At 45.4% G+C, this 19,423-nt stretch overlaps 1 protein-coding gene across 1 annotated transcript; it reads right to left on the bottom strand.

Moving 5' to 3' along the window:
* Window positions 1-681: 681 nt before the first annotated feature.
* Window positions 682-7,372, bottom strand: LOC121499854 (zinc finger protein with KRAB and SCAN domains 4-like). The gene is given in 6 exon segments (XM_041771059.1): window positions 682-1,988; window positions 2,883-3,006; window positions 3,957-4,039; window positions 5,445-5,589; window positions 6,885-7,184; window positions 7,187-7,372. Coding segments are annotated over 6 exon segments (1,701 nt in total). The 3' UTR covers window positions 682-1,125.
* Window positions 7,373-19,423: the final 12,051 nt, after the last annotated feature.

Below are 19,423 nucleotides of genomic sequence, written 5' to 3' on the forward strand. Positions count from 1 at the left end.
TGAGGAATTAACTTAACGGCTAAAATTGTCATCATGACAATTGAGGAGATGATACCCCACTGGTGACTTAGAAGTTAACACGTAAGAAGACCAAGAAGGCTACACACTAATAATGGAGTGTTGAAACCATAAGATATGACTTGCTTTAAATATTTGGTATGAATCTACTGACCTGAAGTAGTCTGAACATAGCAGGCATGAGTCGTGAATCACAGTCTACTATACTTTCCGGTGTAGTGGGTGGTGGGCAGGATAGTGTCTTCAGCTTTACAGAGCATGTGCTTAGGCCTAAGAGCGCGGAAAGCTCAGAACCAAGATGCTGAGCATTAGTAAATATATCTTTTTACTCTGATTTGATTAATTTTCACACTACCTGCATAGGAATATCTTCTCTGCAAAGAGTAGCAATATTAAAGAATGGCATTCCATGACTGGCATTCATTCACAGTGATTTACTGATGAGGAACCTGTCTGAAGTATTCACATTGGAATGCCCCATCTGGTCAAGAAATTTGGATTCCTTCTATAACAGTAGCCTCACTCTCACCCCACCCCACCCCCCCAAAAATGCACTAGATTAACTCAGAATTAGACACAAGCTCAAATGGCTGTGGTGAGAAGCTCCTCAGAAATCTAGATATCATATCCAGAGCTGTAGGGTCATCTCACAGTTATATTTAATGTATTTTTATGAGCACCTGTGTTCCAGGCACAATGGGGAGTAGACGATGTCATGGATCTGACCGACTGATGGAGGATTCTTTATAAGCAAAACGGTGAGAGCAGAAGCTCCCAACAGAGCCTTCTGCCCCGGAGACATCATAAGGTGCCAGCTGGAGGTGGTTAGCCAGTCTGGAAGCCCATTTCAGTCCAGTAGGTAAGAATAAACATTTCAGGTCCTACCCCTTCCAGACAACTCTCCCGTAGCCTCCTATCAAACAAGCTGCTCCCCACCCACCTTCTAGAATGCAGAAGACCATACATCTCAGCCAGACTCTGTCTTCTGACATAAGATGATGGAACGTGGTAAACAAAGTCCCAGCCCAGTTTCTGTGGTCAGAAAGGGTTCCCAGTGGCTTCAGGCCAATGAGCAATGAGCACCAGCTCTCACATGTACGACGTGGGTCACTGTGATGGAACTTTTTTCCCAACGTGGCTTCTCTGATGTTGAACAAGGTAAGAAGTTCGTGTGAAGCCTTTTCCACACGTGTCACACTGAAAGGGTTTCTCACCAGTGTGGATTTTGTGGTGTTCGAGAAGGCTTCTATTCTGAGTGAAACTTCTCTCACACTCGGTACACTTATAAGACACGGGAGCCCTGTTATTTTCCCACTGGCCTTCCCCCCTCCCCTGATACTCCCAGGTCTCTCCACGCTCAGGATCCTGCACGTTTTTGTCAGCATGGATCCTCCGGTGTCTCAGGAGGTGTGAGTTCCGCCTAAAAGCCTTGCCACACAGGCTACACTGGTATGGCTTCTCCCCTGTGTGGATTTTGTGATGTTCAAGGAGGCTGCAGCTCTGGCTGAACGTCTTGCCACAGTCCTCACACTCATAGGGCTTTTCCCCAGTGTGGGTTCTCTGGTGTTTGATAAGGTTTGAGCTGTGACTAAAGACCTTGCCACATTCCTCACACTCATACGGTTTCTCCCCGGTGTGGACCCTCTGATGGATGACCAGGGCAGAGCTCCCAATGAAGGTCTTGCCACAGTCTTCACATTCGTAGGGTTTCTCCCCAGTGTGGATTCTCCTATGTTTAGTCAGGCCTGAACTCTGAGCAAAACTCTTTCCACATTCATGGCAATAGTGCCGCCTATTTCCTGTGGCATTTTTCTGCTTTCTTGGTAACCGGCCCTCCTGTTCACCAGCTCCTGCCCAGGCAGGAATGCGGGAGACGTCTTCACCCAGGGGGCAGGGTATTTCCCCAGGCTCTCGTCCTGGACGTTCCTCCCCTGGGGGCAGGTCCGTGATCTCAGCCAGTGTGTCCTCACCTGAAATAACAAGTGGCCAGACAATTCAGTTATGCCCTGCCACAGACTTCCAGGTGCTGGGATGAAGACGACGGGTGCTGGGGAGGAAGGAGACCTGAGCATAGGCATGGGGACGTCAGAAGCAGGGTTCACCCCGGGAGTGGAGGAAGGTGGGGAGGACTGGGCGCTGGGGACACATGCACAGGCTCTCAGTCCCAAGGACAAAGGCAGACCCTGCACTGGGGCTGATGCTGGGAGGGCGGGGCAGAAGACAGCAGTAAGCAGGCAAGGGTAGCTTGTGAGACGTCCAACTTGTGAGACGTTTCTGTAAGAAGTGGCGCAAGCAGGAACTTAGACACTGATCCCTCACAAGGAATACCAGCAGGGATTCTGCTCCCAGACAAGGGCAGCTCTCCAGCAGAACTGGCTTGGGTGAGGAAAGATCTGAGCTGGAGCTCCTGCCAAACTGTCATGGGGCTGTGGCAGCTCAGACGAGGTAGTAGGTTGTCACCCTGTGTGTCCTGTGCCCCGATCTCCAGGTTAGTTCTGCCGTCGGTTCCAAGTCACCTGTCGCTCTCACGCTCTGTGGTCCCAGGGCCCATTTCCTGAGGAGGACCCAGCTGGCCTCTGTTGAGGCCAGCAGCAGGGAGGGGTGAACACTCCCCGTACACCTCCTGTGAGCCGGGCCCGTGCTGGGAGTTGCATCTGCTGCATCCCACTTAACCGGCAGCACATGAGAAGCAAGGTCACGAGGGTGAGGGTGAAAGGGCCAGTCACACATGTGCTTAGCAGCTGGGGTTCAGAAATGGTGGCTCTGAATGCAAACACAGTTCCAACAGCTTCTCACAGCCCAGGAGGTTTGAACCGACAAAGGATGCCAAGAAGCCCTAGGAAACCAGCCCCCAACAGTCTTACCCAGGGGAGTCAGGCCGCCACAGTTCTCCTGCCTCTCATCTCTGTGGAAGCTGCCCCGAGATGAATCCAGCTGTGTCCACACAGAGGAGAAAGCCAGGGCCATATCTTCAGTTTTCAGCAAGCCCTGAAACAGGACATGATCCCACCTAGTTCTTCTTCTCCAAAGTCACACCCAGAGCTGGGCACAGGCAGTGAACATCCCTTCTAAAGGGGCTCTCTTCAAAAAGATCAAGTGTGGCCCACTATGCCTCCTTCACCCGGTCTTTGAGAACGTCTTTGTAAATATGTACACATATATGTAACCATGAAGAAAAGAAATATCACACACATTAGGAAAAATACTTTCGTATTTGCATCTAAATAATTCAGAATGTAAAAGGGTTTGGAACACAAGGACCAGGACAGTGAAAGGAGCGGAAGCATACACAAAGCTTTCAAAATATTTGTGCTGTGCTTTGGCAGAGTGGTAGCGGGGGCTTATTTATAGTAGCGATTTTTTAAAATACAAGGAGATCTCAGTCTGAAGTGAAGAAAACCAGGGAAAACATTATAGGGCCTCAAATGCTGAAGAGGACGTGAAAGACCGGGTAAGGTATTAAAGTCCAGGTTAAGTAAAGAGCATTCAGATTTTAGTATTCTAGCTTAGCCTAAAAGAACATGCCTCATCTATCCTTCAAGTTTCAGTCCCTAGAGGGCAGAAGTCCTGTGCTTATAGCTCTAACAGCACAATTGATGAATCTAAAAAACAAAGCTAAATCGCCATCACAACAAAACGTTGTTTGTATTTGCTAAATTGCCCAGTGGAGGAAGAACATCCCACTGATAATGGGAGCTGACCAAACAGATGGGGTAAGACTGGGGAATCACACAGCACCCTGCTCTAGGAGTAAAACAGGAAAATTCTTGTAAGTGGGCGCCAAAATAAAGGCAGAGGACAGTGAACAGCCTTGGGATAGATGAAAAAACTCCAAGTCCACAGGGACAGAGGATGAGGGGGGAGGAGGAGTGGGGAGAAAGGGACCTACCGGGAATCCCACGGGCAGGAGGGCTGCTAGGGAGGGGGCTCCAGCTCACCTGGGGCTCTGGGGGCAGCCTGGCAGCCACCACTGTGTCTCCTCTGCCACGCCCTCCTGGGCCAAGCCCAGGAACCTGGAGAACTAAGAAGGAAAGACGCTCTGGATGAGATGGACCCTGGTACCCAGCCTCCCTGACCTGTAGATTCCAAGTGCAAAAACGGGGCCTGTAAATTCCTGTCAGCAGGCTCCTACAGAATGCGCTCCTTTCCTGAATGCCTGGTCCCTACCGGCTCCCATACTAGGGCCTGAAGAGGAGTGATGAGCCCCTGCACACATGCAACCCGCAACCTCAGCAGGCAGGGTCCTCGGGAGGGGGGAGGGAGGGACGGTGACAGGAAAGCAACATAGAAAGACAACCAAGCTTTCCATTTGAAGATCTTTAGTCTTGAATTTCGCTGAGAGAACGGATAAGAAGATTCTTTTTTTTTTTTTTTTTTTTTTTTTTTTTTTTTTTTAAGAAGATTCTTGATTTAAAATAACTCTTTAGTAGCTCTTAGTGTGTTTCTGCTTTAGTTTTAAAAAACTAAGAAGAGTCAGACGAGGCTAGGCCCAGAAAGAAGAAAATGAAGTCTTCTATAAGGAGGTGGGTAACTTCCAGTTTTCCTGGAAGAGCTGAACTTTGCAAGGGGCAGAAAACTTTGCAAGGGGTAGTTCAGGTCAGAACCTCTGTGGAAAAATAAAGACTGCCTGTTGGCTGGTGTGTCCCAGGGCTGCGTGTCTTGGGAACAGGCCCAAATGTGTACAGCAGAGGGGCACCCAGTGCTTTCCCATGGAGTGATTTCACCCTGTCCTAGTTACACACCAAGGATATAGGAGACTTATACTCTTTGACTTGCAGAGTCCTACACTGTCTGGGATATTATGGCTGGCTTTACATTTCTTGCCTTATGGTCTTCATAGCACTTACCAATAACTAAAATTATCATTACTTTATTTGCCATCCTTCCTATTAGAGTGTAAGCTCCAGTGGAGCAAGAAATCTGTCTACTGACAACTGTAACCCTAGGGCCAGAACACTAGCTACCACCATAGGTCATCTCCATAAATTCACGTTCAATGAATGGAGATCACTGTGATATTAAGAAGTCAATTCTTCCCAAACACCAGTGTTAATCGAGTCATTCCAGTCACCAATTTAATGGAGTCTTGTTTACTTACCGAACTTTCCCTGTCATCTCAGTCTCAAAGTAAAGTAGGTCTCTGATGGGCATATAAAGAACCTGTCAACAGGCCTGGCTATTTTTTTTTTAAGATTTTATTTTTTTATTCCTGAGAGACACAGAGAAAGGGACAGAGACACAGACAGGAGGGACAAGCAGACTCCCTGCAGGGAGCCGGATGTGGGACTCGATCCCTGAACCGGGATCATGCCCTCAGCCAAAGGCAGACGCCAACCTCTGAGCCACCCAGGCATGCCAACAGGTCTGGCTTTTAAATGAAGTTGGGTGAAGTCTAGAATTCATAGTCCCCGGAAGATAACACTCACCTCTGTCTGGTGAGGCCTGGGATCCCAGAGATTCATGCTTGAGCAAAGCCTTCATTGGCTGCAACTGGGTATTCCGTGGCCTCTGAGCTGGTGTCAACGCTGCCACCTTACAACAGAGTAGTTGCCCCTCAACACCACCTGGGATCTGGAAGGCATTCACTTTTTATTTATAAAAACTTCTATTATGCTTTCTATGTGCTTGCTAGTACCTTCTATTTCCAGGCACTATTTCTAAGAGCTGTATGAAGATTAATTCTCTTAATGCAGAAAACAACAACTCTATGAGCTAGGTACTAGTATTATCTGTAGTTTTAGAGATAAAACCCTGTAGAGGCCCGGGGTTGAAACAGGTTGCCCAAGGTCACCCCACTAATACGTGAAGGTGCTAGGATGGGGGCACAGGCAGGACCCCAGAGCCCAAGCTCTTAACCACTACTGGGTGCTCCCTCGTTATACACATTGTGCTCTTTGGAAATTAGTGTTAAGTTTCCGACTACTTGAATTTTTTTTTTTTTTTTCACTGAAAAGTGAAGACAATAATTTCTAGCTCACAAGGCCTGAAGGACCGGCAACTTAGATGACAGTATGTGAAATCACCTAACACAGAGCCTGGTATGTGGTCTGTCCTTATTAAATGCAAGTTCCTTTCCGGACACTTGTAATTAGTTCATTATCATTAGCTTATGTGCAGCTTAGAATTTCCACGTCCTTTGTACAAGATGCAAAACCTGAAAGGGACTTGAAATGACTTTTCACTGTTATAGGGCTCGAGAACAATAGTGCCAATTGAAGAAGCTTGGTCTCCTGGTCACCAGTTATCTGGTATGTGTCCCGCGAAAGGATCACACAAAAATACAGGATAATGCACATAGAAAATGATCTACAAGAAGCAGGAAGATGCAGTAAAAAGTGAACCCAGAGGTTCCTAACCTGTGGTTCATCCACTCCCTTCCAAGTGTTCTATGAATGTAAAAATGAAACGTATTTCTACTTTTACTAGCGTCCAAGCAAAATTCAGTAATTCTTTCGATTATGAATGGCAGCAACAAACCAAAATGTTATCAGCCTAAGCAGGCACAGCCAGGCCGACCCTGTCAAGGTCATTCAGCACCCTGTGAAACTGTACCGGTTATGGGCGGGTCGCTACGTCTTACTCTTTGGTGCATTAACTTTAAAAAAGCACATATATAATTTTATCACTAATTGGTTTCATGCTGTTAACTGTATCCCAATATATTCGAGTACTTTTGTAATCCTTTATGTTCTTAAAAATACTAGCATGAGGAGGGGTCCGTGGACTCTTCCCGAATGGCAAAGAGGTTCACCATACAAAAAGAGCCCGAGACCTTCTCAATCTGACAGAAACGGCCCTCACTCCGCTCTTGGGGCTTCAGGAAGAAACAGAGCACGGCTCTCAGATACTCAGCCTTTTGCCTCTACCTGCGGCCCCCGCTCGTCCAGCTGCCTCTGCAGATACTCCAGGAGCACCACCACCTCGTCCCCGCTCTCCGGGTGCTGCTCCCGCACCCAGGCCTGGAGCTCCTCGGGCAGGATGGTCAGGAACTGCTCCAGCACCAGCAGCTCCAGGATCTGCTCCTTGCTGCGGGTCTCGGGGCGCAGCCAGCGTCGGCACAGCTCCCGGAGCTGGGTGAGGGTCTCGCCGGGCCGCTTGATCTCAGGGTATCGGAAGTTCCAGAAGTGGGGTTGTGAGTTTTCTGAACCCCGAACAGGGCTGGCCTCCTCCTAAACGTAGAAGCCTCTTCCTCTTCCACCTTTATGACCAGAAGACACATCTGGTTCTCTGCAGATTGGTTGTCCAAGGCGGTGCTGGCCTTCAACTCTAGCCCTCCTGGGCCAAGGCAGTACTTGGGCCTCACTCTAGCTGGCAGCTTTTTTTCTGCTGAAGATTCCTGGTAGTGGGAAATCATTATTAACCAGTAATAGTACTAGCAGTCCCCTCCTCATGCCCAGGGGTCAAGGTCATTGTTAAAGAGATCCGGGGCACTAATCTATGAATAAATATGGCCAAGATAAATGAATCTGAGTCTCATCAAGTCTCTAGATCCAAATAGCAGCAAACAGGTGAAATACAGAAACAAAGTAAAGTTTTTCAAACCTCCCTACACATCAGAATCACTAGGGAATTTTAAAATATCCTGATAACCTTGGCTGAACCAGGATCAATTACATCAGTCTGTGAGGGAGGGACCTGGGCATTAAGAACTTAAACTTTTCTAGATGATTCTACATGCAGTGGAGTTTGAAAATTATTAAGTTAGAGGGAGGGGCAAGATGGCGGCAGAGCAGGGTCTCCAAGTCACCTGTCCTCAACAAATTACCTAGAAAACCATCCAATCATCCTGAAAATCTACGAATTCAGCCTGAGATTTAAAGAGAGACCTGCTGGAATGCTACAGTGAGAAGAGTTTGCGCTTCTATCAAGGTAGGAAGACGGGGAAAAAGAAATAAAGACACAAAAGGCCTCCGAGGGGGAGGGGCCCGCGAGGAGCCGGGCTGAGGCCGGGGCGAGTGTCCCCAGGGCAGGAGAGCCCCGTCCCGGAGGAGCAGGAGCTGCACCGACCTTCCCCGCGGAAAGGCCTCCGGGGAATTGGAGCAGGATCCCCAGAAAGGCGGGGACGCCCTCGGGCTCCCTGGGACAGTAACAGAGGAACTGCGCCCCGGGAGATGCGCCGAGCTCCCTAAGGGCTGCAGCGCTCGGCGGGACCCGGAGCAGCTCGGAGGGGCTCGGGCTGCGGCTCCGCGGAGGGGGCTGCGGGGCTCCGGAAACAGCTCGGCGGCGGCGGCTCGGGCGGAGGAAGAAGCTCCGCGGAGGGGGCGGCGCGGCTCCGGGAACAGCTCGGAGGGGCTTGGGCGGCAGCTCCGCGGAGGGGGCTGCAGGGCGGGAGCGCGAATCCAACAGCGCAGGCTCCGGAGCACAGGGTGCCGGGACACAGCCCAGGATCCGGCCTCCCCCGGGACAGGCAGAGGCCGGGAGGGCCCAGGACAGCAAGGACGCTCCTGCCCGGAGCTGAGCAGATCAGCGGCCCCGCCCTGGAGCCCCCAAGCCCTGCAGACGGAGAGCCCCGGAGCTACTGCGGGAGCTGACTCCAGGGTCCCAGAGCTGCCCCCGCCACTGTGGCTTCCTCCCGGGGCCTCACGGGGTGAACAACCCCCACTGAGCCCTGCACCAGGCAGGGGGCAGAGCAGCTCCCCCAAGTGCTAACACCTGAGAATCAGCACAGCAGGCCCCTCCCCCAGAAGACCAGCGACACGGACCAGTTCCAGGGGAAGTCAAGGGACTTAAAGTATACAGAATCGGAAGATACTCCCCCGTGGTTTTTTTGTTTTTGTTTTTGTTTGGTTTTGTGCTTTTTTTTTTCTTTCTTTCTTCTTGATTTCTGATTGCTTCCCCCACCCCCCCTTTTTTTCTTTTTTCTCCTTTCTTTTTCTTTCTCTTTTTTCTCTTCCCCCCCCCCTTTTTTTTTCTTCTCTTTTTTCTTTTTCTCTTTTCTTTCCTTCTCTCTCTTTTTCTCCTTTTCCCAATACAACTTGTTTTTGGCCACTCTGCACTGAACAAAATGACTAGAAGGAAAACCTCACCTCAAAAAAAAAAGAATCAGAAACAGCCCTCTCTCCCACAGAGTTACAAAATCTGGATTACAATTCAATGTCAGAAAGCCAATTCAGAAGCACTATTATACAGCTACTGGTGGCTCTAGAAAAAACCATAAAGGACTCAAGAGACTTCATGACTGCAGAATTTAGATCCAATCAGGCAGAAATTAAAAATCAATTAAATGAGATGCAATCCAAGCTAGAAGTCCTAACGACGAGGCTCAACGAGGTGGAAGAACGAGTGAGTGGCATAGAAGACAAGTTGATGGCAAAGAGGGAAACTGAGGAAAAAAGAGACAGGCAATTAAAAGACCATGAGGATAGATTAAGGGAAATAAATGACAGCCTGAGGAAGAAAAACCTACGTTTAATTGGGGTTCCCGAGGGCGCCGAAAGGGACAGAGGGCCAGAATATGTATTTGAACAAATCCTAGCTGAAAACTTTCCGAATCTGGGAAGGGAAACAGGCATTCAGATCCAGGAAATAGAGAGATCCCCCCCTAAAATCAACAAAAACCGTTCAACACCTCGACATTTAATAGTGAAGCTTACAAATTCCAAAGATAAGGAGAAGATCCTTAAAGCAGCAAGAGAAAAAAAGTCCCTGACTTTTATGGGGCGAATATTAGGGTAACACCAGACCTCTCCACAGAGACCTGGCAGGCCAGAAAGGGCTGGCAGGAAATATTCAGGGTCCTAAATGAAAAGAACATGCAACCAAGAATACTCTATCCAGCAAGGCTCTCATTCAAAATGGAAGGAGAGATAAAGAGCTTCCAAGACAGGCAGGAACTGAAAGAATATGTAACCTCCAAACCAGCACTGCAAGAAATTTTAAGGGGGACTCTTAAAATTCCCCTTTAAGAAGAAGTTCAGTGGAACAATCCACAAAAACAAGTACTGAATAGATATGATGACACTAAACTCATATCTCTCAATAGTAACTCTGAACATGAACGGGCTTAATGACCCCATCAAAAGGCGCAGGGTTTCAGACTGGATAAAAAAGCAGGACCCATCTATTTGCTGTCTCCAAGAGACTCATTTTAGACAGAAGGACACCTACAACCTGAAAATAAAAGGTTGGAGAACCATTTACCATTCAAATGGTCCTCAAAAGAAAGCAGGGGTAGCCATCCTTATATCAGATAAATTAAAATTTACCCCGAAGACTATAGTGAGAGATGAAGAGGGACACTATCTCATCCTCAAAGGATCTATCCAACAAGAGGACTTAACAATCCTCAATATATATGCCCCGAATGTGGGAGCTGCCAAATATTTAAACCAATTAATAACCAAACTGAAGAAATACTTTGATAATAATACACTTATACTTGGTGACTTCAATCCAGCTCTCTCTATACTAGATAGGTCTTCTAAGCACAACATATCCAAAGAAATGAGAGCTTTAAATGATACACTGGACCAGATGGATTTCACAGATATCTACAGAACTTTACATCCAAACTCAACTGAATACACATTCTTCTCAAGTGCACATGGAACTTTCTCCAGAATAGACCACATACTGGGTCACAAATCGGGTCTGAACTGATACCAAAAGATCGGGATAGTCACCTGTATATTCTCAGACCATAATGCCTTGAAATTAGAACTTAATCACAACAAGAAGTTTGGAAGGACCACAAACACGTGGAGGTTAAGGACCATCCTGCTAAAAGATGAAAAGGTCAACCAGGAAATTAAGGAAGAATTAAAAAGATTCATGGAAACTAATGAGAATGAAGATACAACCGTTCAAAATCTTTGGGATGCAGCAAAAGCAGTCCTGAGGGGGAAATACATCTCAATACAAGCATCCATTCAAAAACTGGAAAGAACTCAAATTCAAAAGCTCACCTTACACATAAAGGAACTAGAGAGAAAGCAACAAATAGACCCCACCCCCAGCAGAAGAAGACAGGTAATTAAAATTCGAGCAGAACTAAATGATATCGAGACCAAAAGAACTGTGGAACAGATCAACAGAACCAGGAGTTGGTTCTTCGAAAGAATTAATAAGATAGATAAACCATTAGCCAACCTTATTAAAAAGAAGAGAGAGAAGACTCAAATTAATAAAATCATGAATGAGAAAGGAGAGATCACTACCAACACCAAGGAAATACAAACGATTTTAAAAACATATTATGAACAGCTGTACGCCAATAAATTTGGAAATCTAGAAGAAATGGACGCATTCCTGGAAAGCCACAAACTACCAAAACTGGAGCAGGAAGAAATAGAAAACCTGAACAGGCCAATAACCAGGGAGGAAATTGAAGCAGTCATCAAAAACCTCCCAAGACACAAGAGTCCAGGGCCAGATGGCTTCCCAGGGGAATTCTATCAAACGTTTAAAGAAGAAATCATACCTATTCTACTAAAGCTGTTTGGAAAGATAGAAAGAGATGGAGTACTTCCAAATTCGTTCTATGAGGCCAGCATCACCTTAATTCCGAAACCAGACAAAGACCTCACCAAAAAGGAGAATTACAGACCAATATCCCTGATGAACATGGATGCAAAAATTCTCAACAAGATACTAGCTAATAGGATCCAACAACACATTAAGAAAATTATTCACCATGACCAAGTAGGATTTATCCCCGGGACACAAGGCTGGTTCAACACTCGTAAAACCATCAATGTGATTCATCATATCAGCAAGAGAAAAACCAAGAACCATATGATACTCTCATTAGATGCAGAGAAAGCATTTGACAAAATACAGCATCCATTCCTGATCAAAACCCTCAGAGTGTTGGGATAGAGGGAACTTTCCTCGACATCTTAAAAGCCATTTACGAAAAGCCCACAGCAAATATCATTCTCAATGGGGAAGCACTGGGAGCCTTTCCCCTAAGATCAGGAACAAGACAGGGATGTCCACTCTCACCACTGCTGTTCAACATAGTTCTGGAAGTCCTCGCCTCAGCAATCAGACAACAAAAAGACATTAAAGGCATTCAAATTGGCAAAGAAGAAGTCAAACTCTCCCTCTTCGCCGATGACATGATACTCTACATAGAAAACCCAAAAGCCTCCACCCCAAGATTGCTAGAACTCATACAGCAATTTGGTAGCGTGGCAGGATACAAAATCAATGCCCAGAAATTAATGGCATTTCTATACACTAACAATGAGACTGAAGAAAGAGAAATTAAGGAATCAATCCCATTTACAATTGCACCCAAAAGCATAAGATACCTAGGAATAAACCTAACCAAAGAGGTAAAAGATCTATACCCTAAAAACTATAGATCACTTCTGAAAGAAATTGAGGAAGACACAAAGAGATGGAAAAATATTCCATGCTCATGGATTGGCAGAATTAATATTGTGAAAATGTCAATGTTACCCAGGGCAATTTACATGTTTAATGCAATCCCTATCAAAATACCATGGACTTTCTTCAGAGAGTTAGAACAAATTATTTTAAGATTTGTGTGGAATCAGAAAAGACCCCGAATAGCCAGGGGAATTTTAAAAAAGAAAACCATAGCTGGGGGCATCACAATGCCAGATTTCAGGTTGTACTACAAAGCTGTGGTCATCAAGACAGTGTGGTACTGGCACAAAAACAGACACATAGATCAATGGAACAGAATAGAGAACCCAGAAGTGGACCCTGAAATGTATGGTCATCTAATATTCGATAAAGGAGGAAAGACTATCCATTGGAAGAAAGACAGTCTCTTCAATAAATGGTGCTGGGAAAATTGGACATCCACATGCAGAAGAATGAAACTGGACCACTCTCTTTCACCATACACAAAGATAAACTCAAAATGGATGTGAGATCTAAATGTGAGACAAGAGTCCATCAAAATCATAGAAGAGAACACAGGCAACACCCTTTTTGAACTCGGCCACAGTAACTTCTTGCAAGATACATCCACAAAGGCAAAAGAAACAAAAGCAAAAATGAACTATTGGGACTTCATCAAGATAAGAAGCTTTTGCACAGCAAAGGATACAGTCAACAAAACTAAAAGACAACCTACAGAATGGGAGAAGATATTTGCAAACGACATATCAGATAAAGGGCTAGTTTCCAAAATCTATAAAGAACTTATTAAACTCAACACCAAGGAAACAAACAATCCAATCATGAAATGGGCAAAAGACATGAAGAGAAATCTCACAGAGGAAGACATAGGCATGGCCAACAAGCACATGAGAAAATGCTCTGCATCACTTGCCATCAGGGAAATACAAATCAAAACCACAATGAGATACCACCTCACACCAGTGAGAATGGGGAAAATTAACAAGGCAGGAAACCACAAATGTTGGAGAGGATGCGGAGAAAAGGGAACCCTCTTACACTGTTGGTGGGAATGTGAACTGGTGCAGCCACTCTGGAAAACTGTGTGGAGGTTCCTCAAAGAGTTAAAAATAGACCTGCCCTACGACCCAGCAATTGCACTGTTGGGGATTTACCCCAAAGATTCAGATGCCATGAAACGTCGGGACACCTGCACCCCGATGTTTCTATCAGCAATGGCCACAATAGCCAAACTGTGGAAGGAGCCTCGGTGTCCATCGAAAGATGATGGATAAAGAAGATGTGGTTTATGTATACAATGGAATATTACTCAGCAATTAGAAACGACAAATACCCACCATTTGCTTCAACGTGGATGGAACTGGAGGGTATTATGCTGAGTGAAGTAAGTCAATCGGAGAAGGACAAACAGTGTATGTTCTCATTCATTTGGGGAATATAAATAATAGTGAAAGGGAATATAAAGGAAGGGAAAAGAAATGTTGGGAAATATCAGGAAGGGAGACAGAACATAAAGACTCCTAACTCGGGGAAACGAACTAGGGGTGGTGGAAGGGGAGGAGGGCAGGTGTTGGAGGGGAATGGGTGACGGGCACTGAGGTGGACACTTGACGGGATGAGCACTGGGTGTTTTTCTGTATGTTGGTAAATTGAACACCAATAAAAATTAATTAAAAAAACAAAACAAAACAAAAAAAAGAATAAAAAATAAGATGAAAAAAATAAAAAATAAAATAAAAACATGTGAAACAAAAAAAAACTCCTAGGATGTAATTCTTTATAAAACTTGAATGAAGTCTTAATCTATTGGAGGTTGTGCATTAAGCAGTTTAAAATGTACTCTGTTTTACAAATGTAACTTATTCAAAGTTGTCTTTTTCAATATTCCTAAAATTGATGCTCAGAGACTAAATATTCAAGAAATAAAACAGATCACTCTGATCCACTAAAAAAAAAATTATTAAGTTAAAGATACTGAAAATTAGCAATTGGGGAGGCCGAGAAAATTAAGGCCATTCCACCTCAAGTTTAGCATTAGCACAAGTACAGCCATCTTAGGCCCCTGTGAATAAGAGCTGAACTTTACAGGAAAAACTGCAGAATGTTCTTGACAGGGAATCCCATATCAAATCTTGAGAAACTACCCCACTCTTTCCCCCCTATTGGAATGGAAAAAATTCCTCCAACCCTCCTGAAAATCCCCTAGACCTGCCCATAAAAAACCCAGCTGTAACCCACTTCGGGGTCCAAGCCCCTGCTCTGCTGTGTGGAGTATACTTGGACCCAAGCTCGAGCTTGTAAATAAACATCGGTGTGGGCTGCTTGGTGGTTTCTTGGATCCGCAATCTTGGGCACAACACAATCAGCCAAGTTTAGAGTGCTAGACATCTTATAAGACAGAAGATCAATGTTATTCAACAAATAAATTTTTCTTAAAAAAGAGGGAGAGAAAAGGAAAACTGTCATAGATTAAAAGAGCCTTGAGTTGGAGAGCCTGGAGAGCTCAGTCAGTTAATCATTCATTTCAGGTCAGGTCATGATCTCAGGGTCCTGGGATCGAGTCCTGTATTGGACTCCCGGCTCAGCGGGGAGTCTGCTTCTCTCTCTTCCCTCCTTCTCTCTCTTTCTTTCTCTCTCTCTGATAAATAAATAAATAAAATCTTTAAAATATGGAGGAGGGGAAAGATGGCCGCCGACTAGGAGTACCTGGGCTCGCGGCATGCGCCCCAACACAGAGAGGACTCTGAAACCATCCCAAGTAACCTCCGAAATTGACCGGAAGACAAACTTCACAGCTACAGGGCGAGAAGCAGCCACACTGAAGAAGGTAGGAAGTGCGGAGACTCAGTGTGTGGGAAGAACCATCTCGGCTGCCCGGAGGGAAGGGAAGGGAGCCGTGGTTGCGGCTGTGGTTGCGGAGAAGGGGTGAGAGGAGTGCGTGGGAGAGATGCACAAGGAGAACTTTATTCATAGCGACTGGCTTAGGAGGTGAGAGGGGCTGGATTTTGTGAGATTTTGCAACCAGCGGGGCTTAAAGCCTGGAGTTTCAAAGATCGGAGGACTTGGCTGGGATAGAGGCCCGAGGGCACTTCGCCGCTCCTGGAGAGAAGGCAGACCAGAAACAGGGGGGCAGAGGAAGTGGAAACTGTCGTCTGAAGAGCGCCTGGGGCGTGCCCCTGGCCGACTGTAGTGTTTACAGAGACTGAGACTCCCTTCCAAGAACAAAGGAGTTGGCCAGCACCATTCCCACCCTCCCCCCTCAGCGGAAAGAGCCACCAGCCATAGGCAGCTCAGCAAGACCGAGGCTGCCTAACCTGCTTACGCCAAGGTCCACCCCCTGCGTTCTAGTGGGACTCCCCCCTCTCCGTCAAGGTCCTCTGGTAGTCTCGTGCTAGCCCAGTTCCTCTCGTTCCCAGCACCGTGGCCGCCTCCTCCAGAAGACCAACGCAAACCCCTGCCCTCACCAAGTCTCCTGAAGTGAGTGTTCTACAGGTCTTCAGCGCTCGTGGAAGGAGTATCAGGTCTCATTTAACAAGCAAACCAGAGCATATCTAGTTAAAACTCACCACATTCAGGCCAAGGGCGGAAGGGCCTCTGCGGAAGACTGGTCTGAAGGATACAGCAGCCAAAACACAGCAGCACAGTCCTGCAGCACACACCACATACACTAGCTGAAGTGCCAGGCCCTGGGCACTACATGACCTCTTCTTCATAAGGCCATTGCTTTCAGGAGCAGGAAACAACTGGCTTTTCTAACAGAGAAGGCAGAGACTTAGACAAAATGCGAGCATGGAGAAATTTATACCAAGAGAAAGAACAAAATAAGGCAATGGCCAGAATAAGAAAAACAGAAGTAGGATGTCTGTTAGAAAATTTAGAGAAGCACTACTAAGGATGCTCCATTGACTTGAGATGGCAATAGAAGACTAAAGGGAGACCATTATGGCACAGATAAAACAGAATTGTTTAGAGATAAACAGTGCAATAAATGAGGTTGGAAACAGGAGTGATGCAATGAACAACAGGATGAAAGAAGCAAAGGAACAAATTATTGACACAGAAGATAAAGTAATAGAAGGTGGGCAAGCTGAACAAAAGAGAAAAAAGGATTACGCAAAACAAAGATAGACTTAGGAAACTCAGTGACTCCATCAAACACAATAACATTCTTATTCTAGGGATCCCAGAAGGAGAAGAGAGAGAAAAGGGGGCAGAACATTTATTTGAAGAAATAATAGCTGAAAACTTCCTTAATCTGGGGAAGGAAACAGATATCCAGATCCAAGAGGCATGGAGAACCCCCAACAAAATCAACAAAGCAGATCCACACCACATATTATAATTAAACTGGCAAAATATGGTAATAAGGAAAAATATTAAAAGCAGCAAGACAAAAGGAGATGGTTACTTACAAGGGAAAACCCATAAGTCTAGTAGCAGATTTTTAGCACAAATTCTCCAAGCCAGAGGCATGATATTTTCAAAGAGCTGGGTGGGAAAAATCTGTAGCCACAAATACTCTGTCCAGCAAAGCTAACATCCACAGTAGAAGGAGAAATAGAGATTTTCACAAACAAGGACTTCCTGTGTCAATGCTGAAATTGGAGGACAAATAATTATGTATCCAGATAGACAGATGCTGGGTAATAGAGAGCACATGCAAGAAACCTTGGGAGACTTTTCTTCCAGTCTGCCTTCCCCTAAATAGCTCCCTCCATCCACCTATCCATCTGCCCATTGAAACACCCCTCTCTCCCTCCTTTCCCCTCTCCCATAGCCATCAGCTCAAGGAGGTAGTGTCACATAATGGTGAAGTCTACAGACTACTAGCAGAATGCCTGGATTCTCACCTCTTATTAACTGTGTCCTTTGGTAAGCTACTCAATCTTTCTAAGCTTCAGCTTCTCCATCTTTAAAATGAAAATAAAACTAGGACTTCTTGGGACACCCAGGTGGCTCAGTGGTTGAGCGTCTGCCTTCAGCTCAGGGCATGATCCTGGAGTTCTAGGATCGAGTCCCACATCAGGCTCCCTGCATGAAGCCTTCTTATCCCTCTGCCTATGTCTCTGCCTCTCTCTTTCTGTGTCTCTCATGAATAAATAAATAAAATCTTTAAAAATGTTTTAAAAATAAAATCTTCAAAATAAATAAAAGAGACTGACTAGACAAATCAAATGCAAATGGTAAATTATGCTTGGGTCCTATAGGGAAAAAATAGCTGTGAAAAGACATATTTCTGGGGCTCCTGGCTGGCTCAGTGGGTAGAACATGCAACCCTGGGTCTCGGAGTCATAGGTTCGAGACCCACTTTGGGTATGGAGATTACTTAAAAATAAAATCTTAAAAAAAAGACATTCCAAACAATTAGGAAAATTTGAACACAGTGATATGAAGGAATTACTGTTGATTTTGTTGAGTCTAATAATACTACAATTAAAGTCCTTACTTATTAGAAATTCACATTGAAGTATCTATGTGTGAATAGATGAGTATTGTTTACAGCACTGAAAAGGGAACAAGGGAAGGAAAGATGGAAGGCAGGGTGAGAAGGGGAAGGAAGAGAGAGGAAAGGAGTGATAGAAGAATGGAAGAAAATGGCCAGAAGACAATGGCTGTGGATGCTCAGGGACGAACATATTGGGGTTCATGCTGATATATGTGACATCCTCATTTACAAATTAAAACCCTGCCTCCCTTCTTTCCCTCTGAATGACACAGGGAGGAGTCCCGCATCCAGCTCCTAAAAGCATTTAGTGGGAGAGAGAGTCCTGGGAAGTGCAAGGGCCACAGCTCAGCCACTTTGGAGCCCAGGGGATGTCACAGAGGTGTACGGGGTGGGGGAGGAAAGTTACTAGCACCCACTCCACCTCCTATTCAGGTATCACCACCCATGCTATTCAGGATTTGAGCCCAAGTGAACAGACTGAGAAGGCCCTGCATTGGGAAACTCCTTATGAACAAGAAGTGCTGATAAAATAAGGAAATGTATGGAAGACGATGAGAGCAGTTTCTCATTATCAGAAAAGAGAGTTACAGAGACAGAAAAATGGAATGTGGTGTGAACCCCATACCTGAGATCAGAATTACAGGCATTCATATGAACTTAGTTCCCAAATTTACAGTAACAGGTAGAGACACAGAAGTTACATACAGGAAGATTCAGGCTAGGACTCAGGAATCTCCTGGAAGTTCAAACTCTGGCATGTCTCCAGCACCTCTAGCACCAGGCAGGATGCAAGATGTCCAACCCCAGGGGCCTGGACCTCCATGTTACAAACCCGTCCTTGCTCTTAGTGAGTCCAGGTGGCCCCAAGGAAGGGGCATCCTGGAGAAGCCCAAGCATCACAACACACAACACAAGCCAGTCTGGATCTTTGCTTAGGGACAAGTTCTTCTTCAGAGTATTTTATTTTCCCCTCCTAAAATCGAGAAATTGGGGCCCCTGGATGGCTCAGCGGTTAAAAAAATATGTTATTTATTTATTTGAGAGAGAGAGCACAAGGCGCAGAGGGAGAGGGATAAGGAGATTTTTCAAGGAGCGCGAGGATTGCAAGGAGTGCAGAGCCTATCTTGGCATTCAGTCCCACAACCCTGAGATCATGACCTGAGTGGAAATCAAGAGTAGGATGCTCAACTAACTGAGCCACCCACACTCGCCAAAACTTTTTCTTTTAAAAGAAAATTTAAGATAATTTCTTTGTAGCCTCAAGTAGAGCAGGATTTGTTTTAAAATGCACAAACTGTGAAAGAGTAATAAATAATAAATAAATTTGGCCTTATTAAAAATATATTTTAAAACACCAGAAATTAGTGGAAAAGACAAGCAAAAGACTGAGAGACGATATTTCCAACATGTATAACCAACAAAGATTCAGTACACTGAATGTAATTGGACATCAATAAATAAATAAGGGAGAAAAAAGGCAGAAACCAAACAAACAAAAATGACAAAGACACTGCACAGGCAATTCACAGAGGAAGAATCTTGAATGAGGAGTAAACATTAGCAAGTATGTTGAATCATTAGTAATTAAGGAAAGGCCAATTTAAAACTGTATCATACCCATAC

This window comes from Vulpes lagopus, chromosome 10 (genome assembly GCF_018345385.1).
Source record: "Vulpes lagopus strain Blue_001 chromosome 10, ASM1834538v1, whole genome shotgun sequence".
NCBI classification, from domain to species: Eukaryota; Metazoa; Chordata; class Mammalia; order Carnivora; family Canidae; genus Vulpes; species Vulpes lagopus.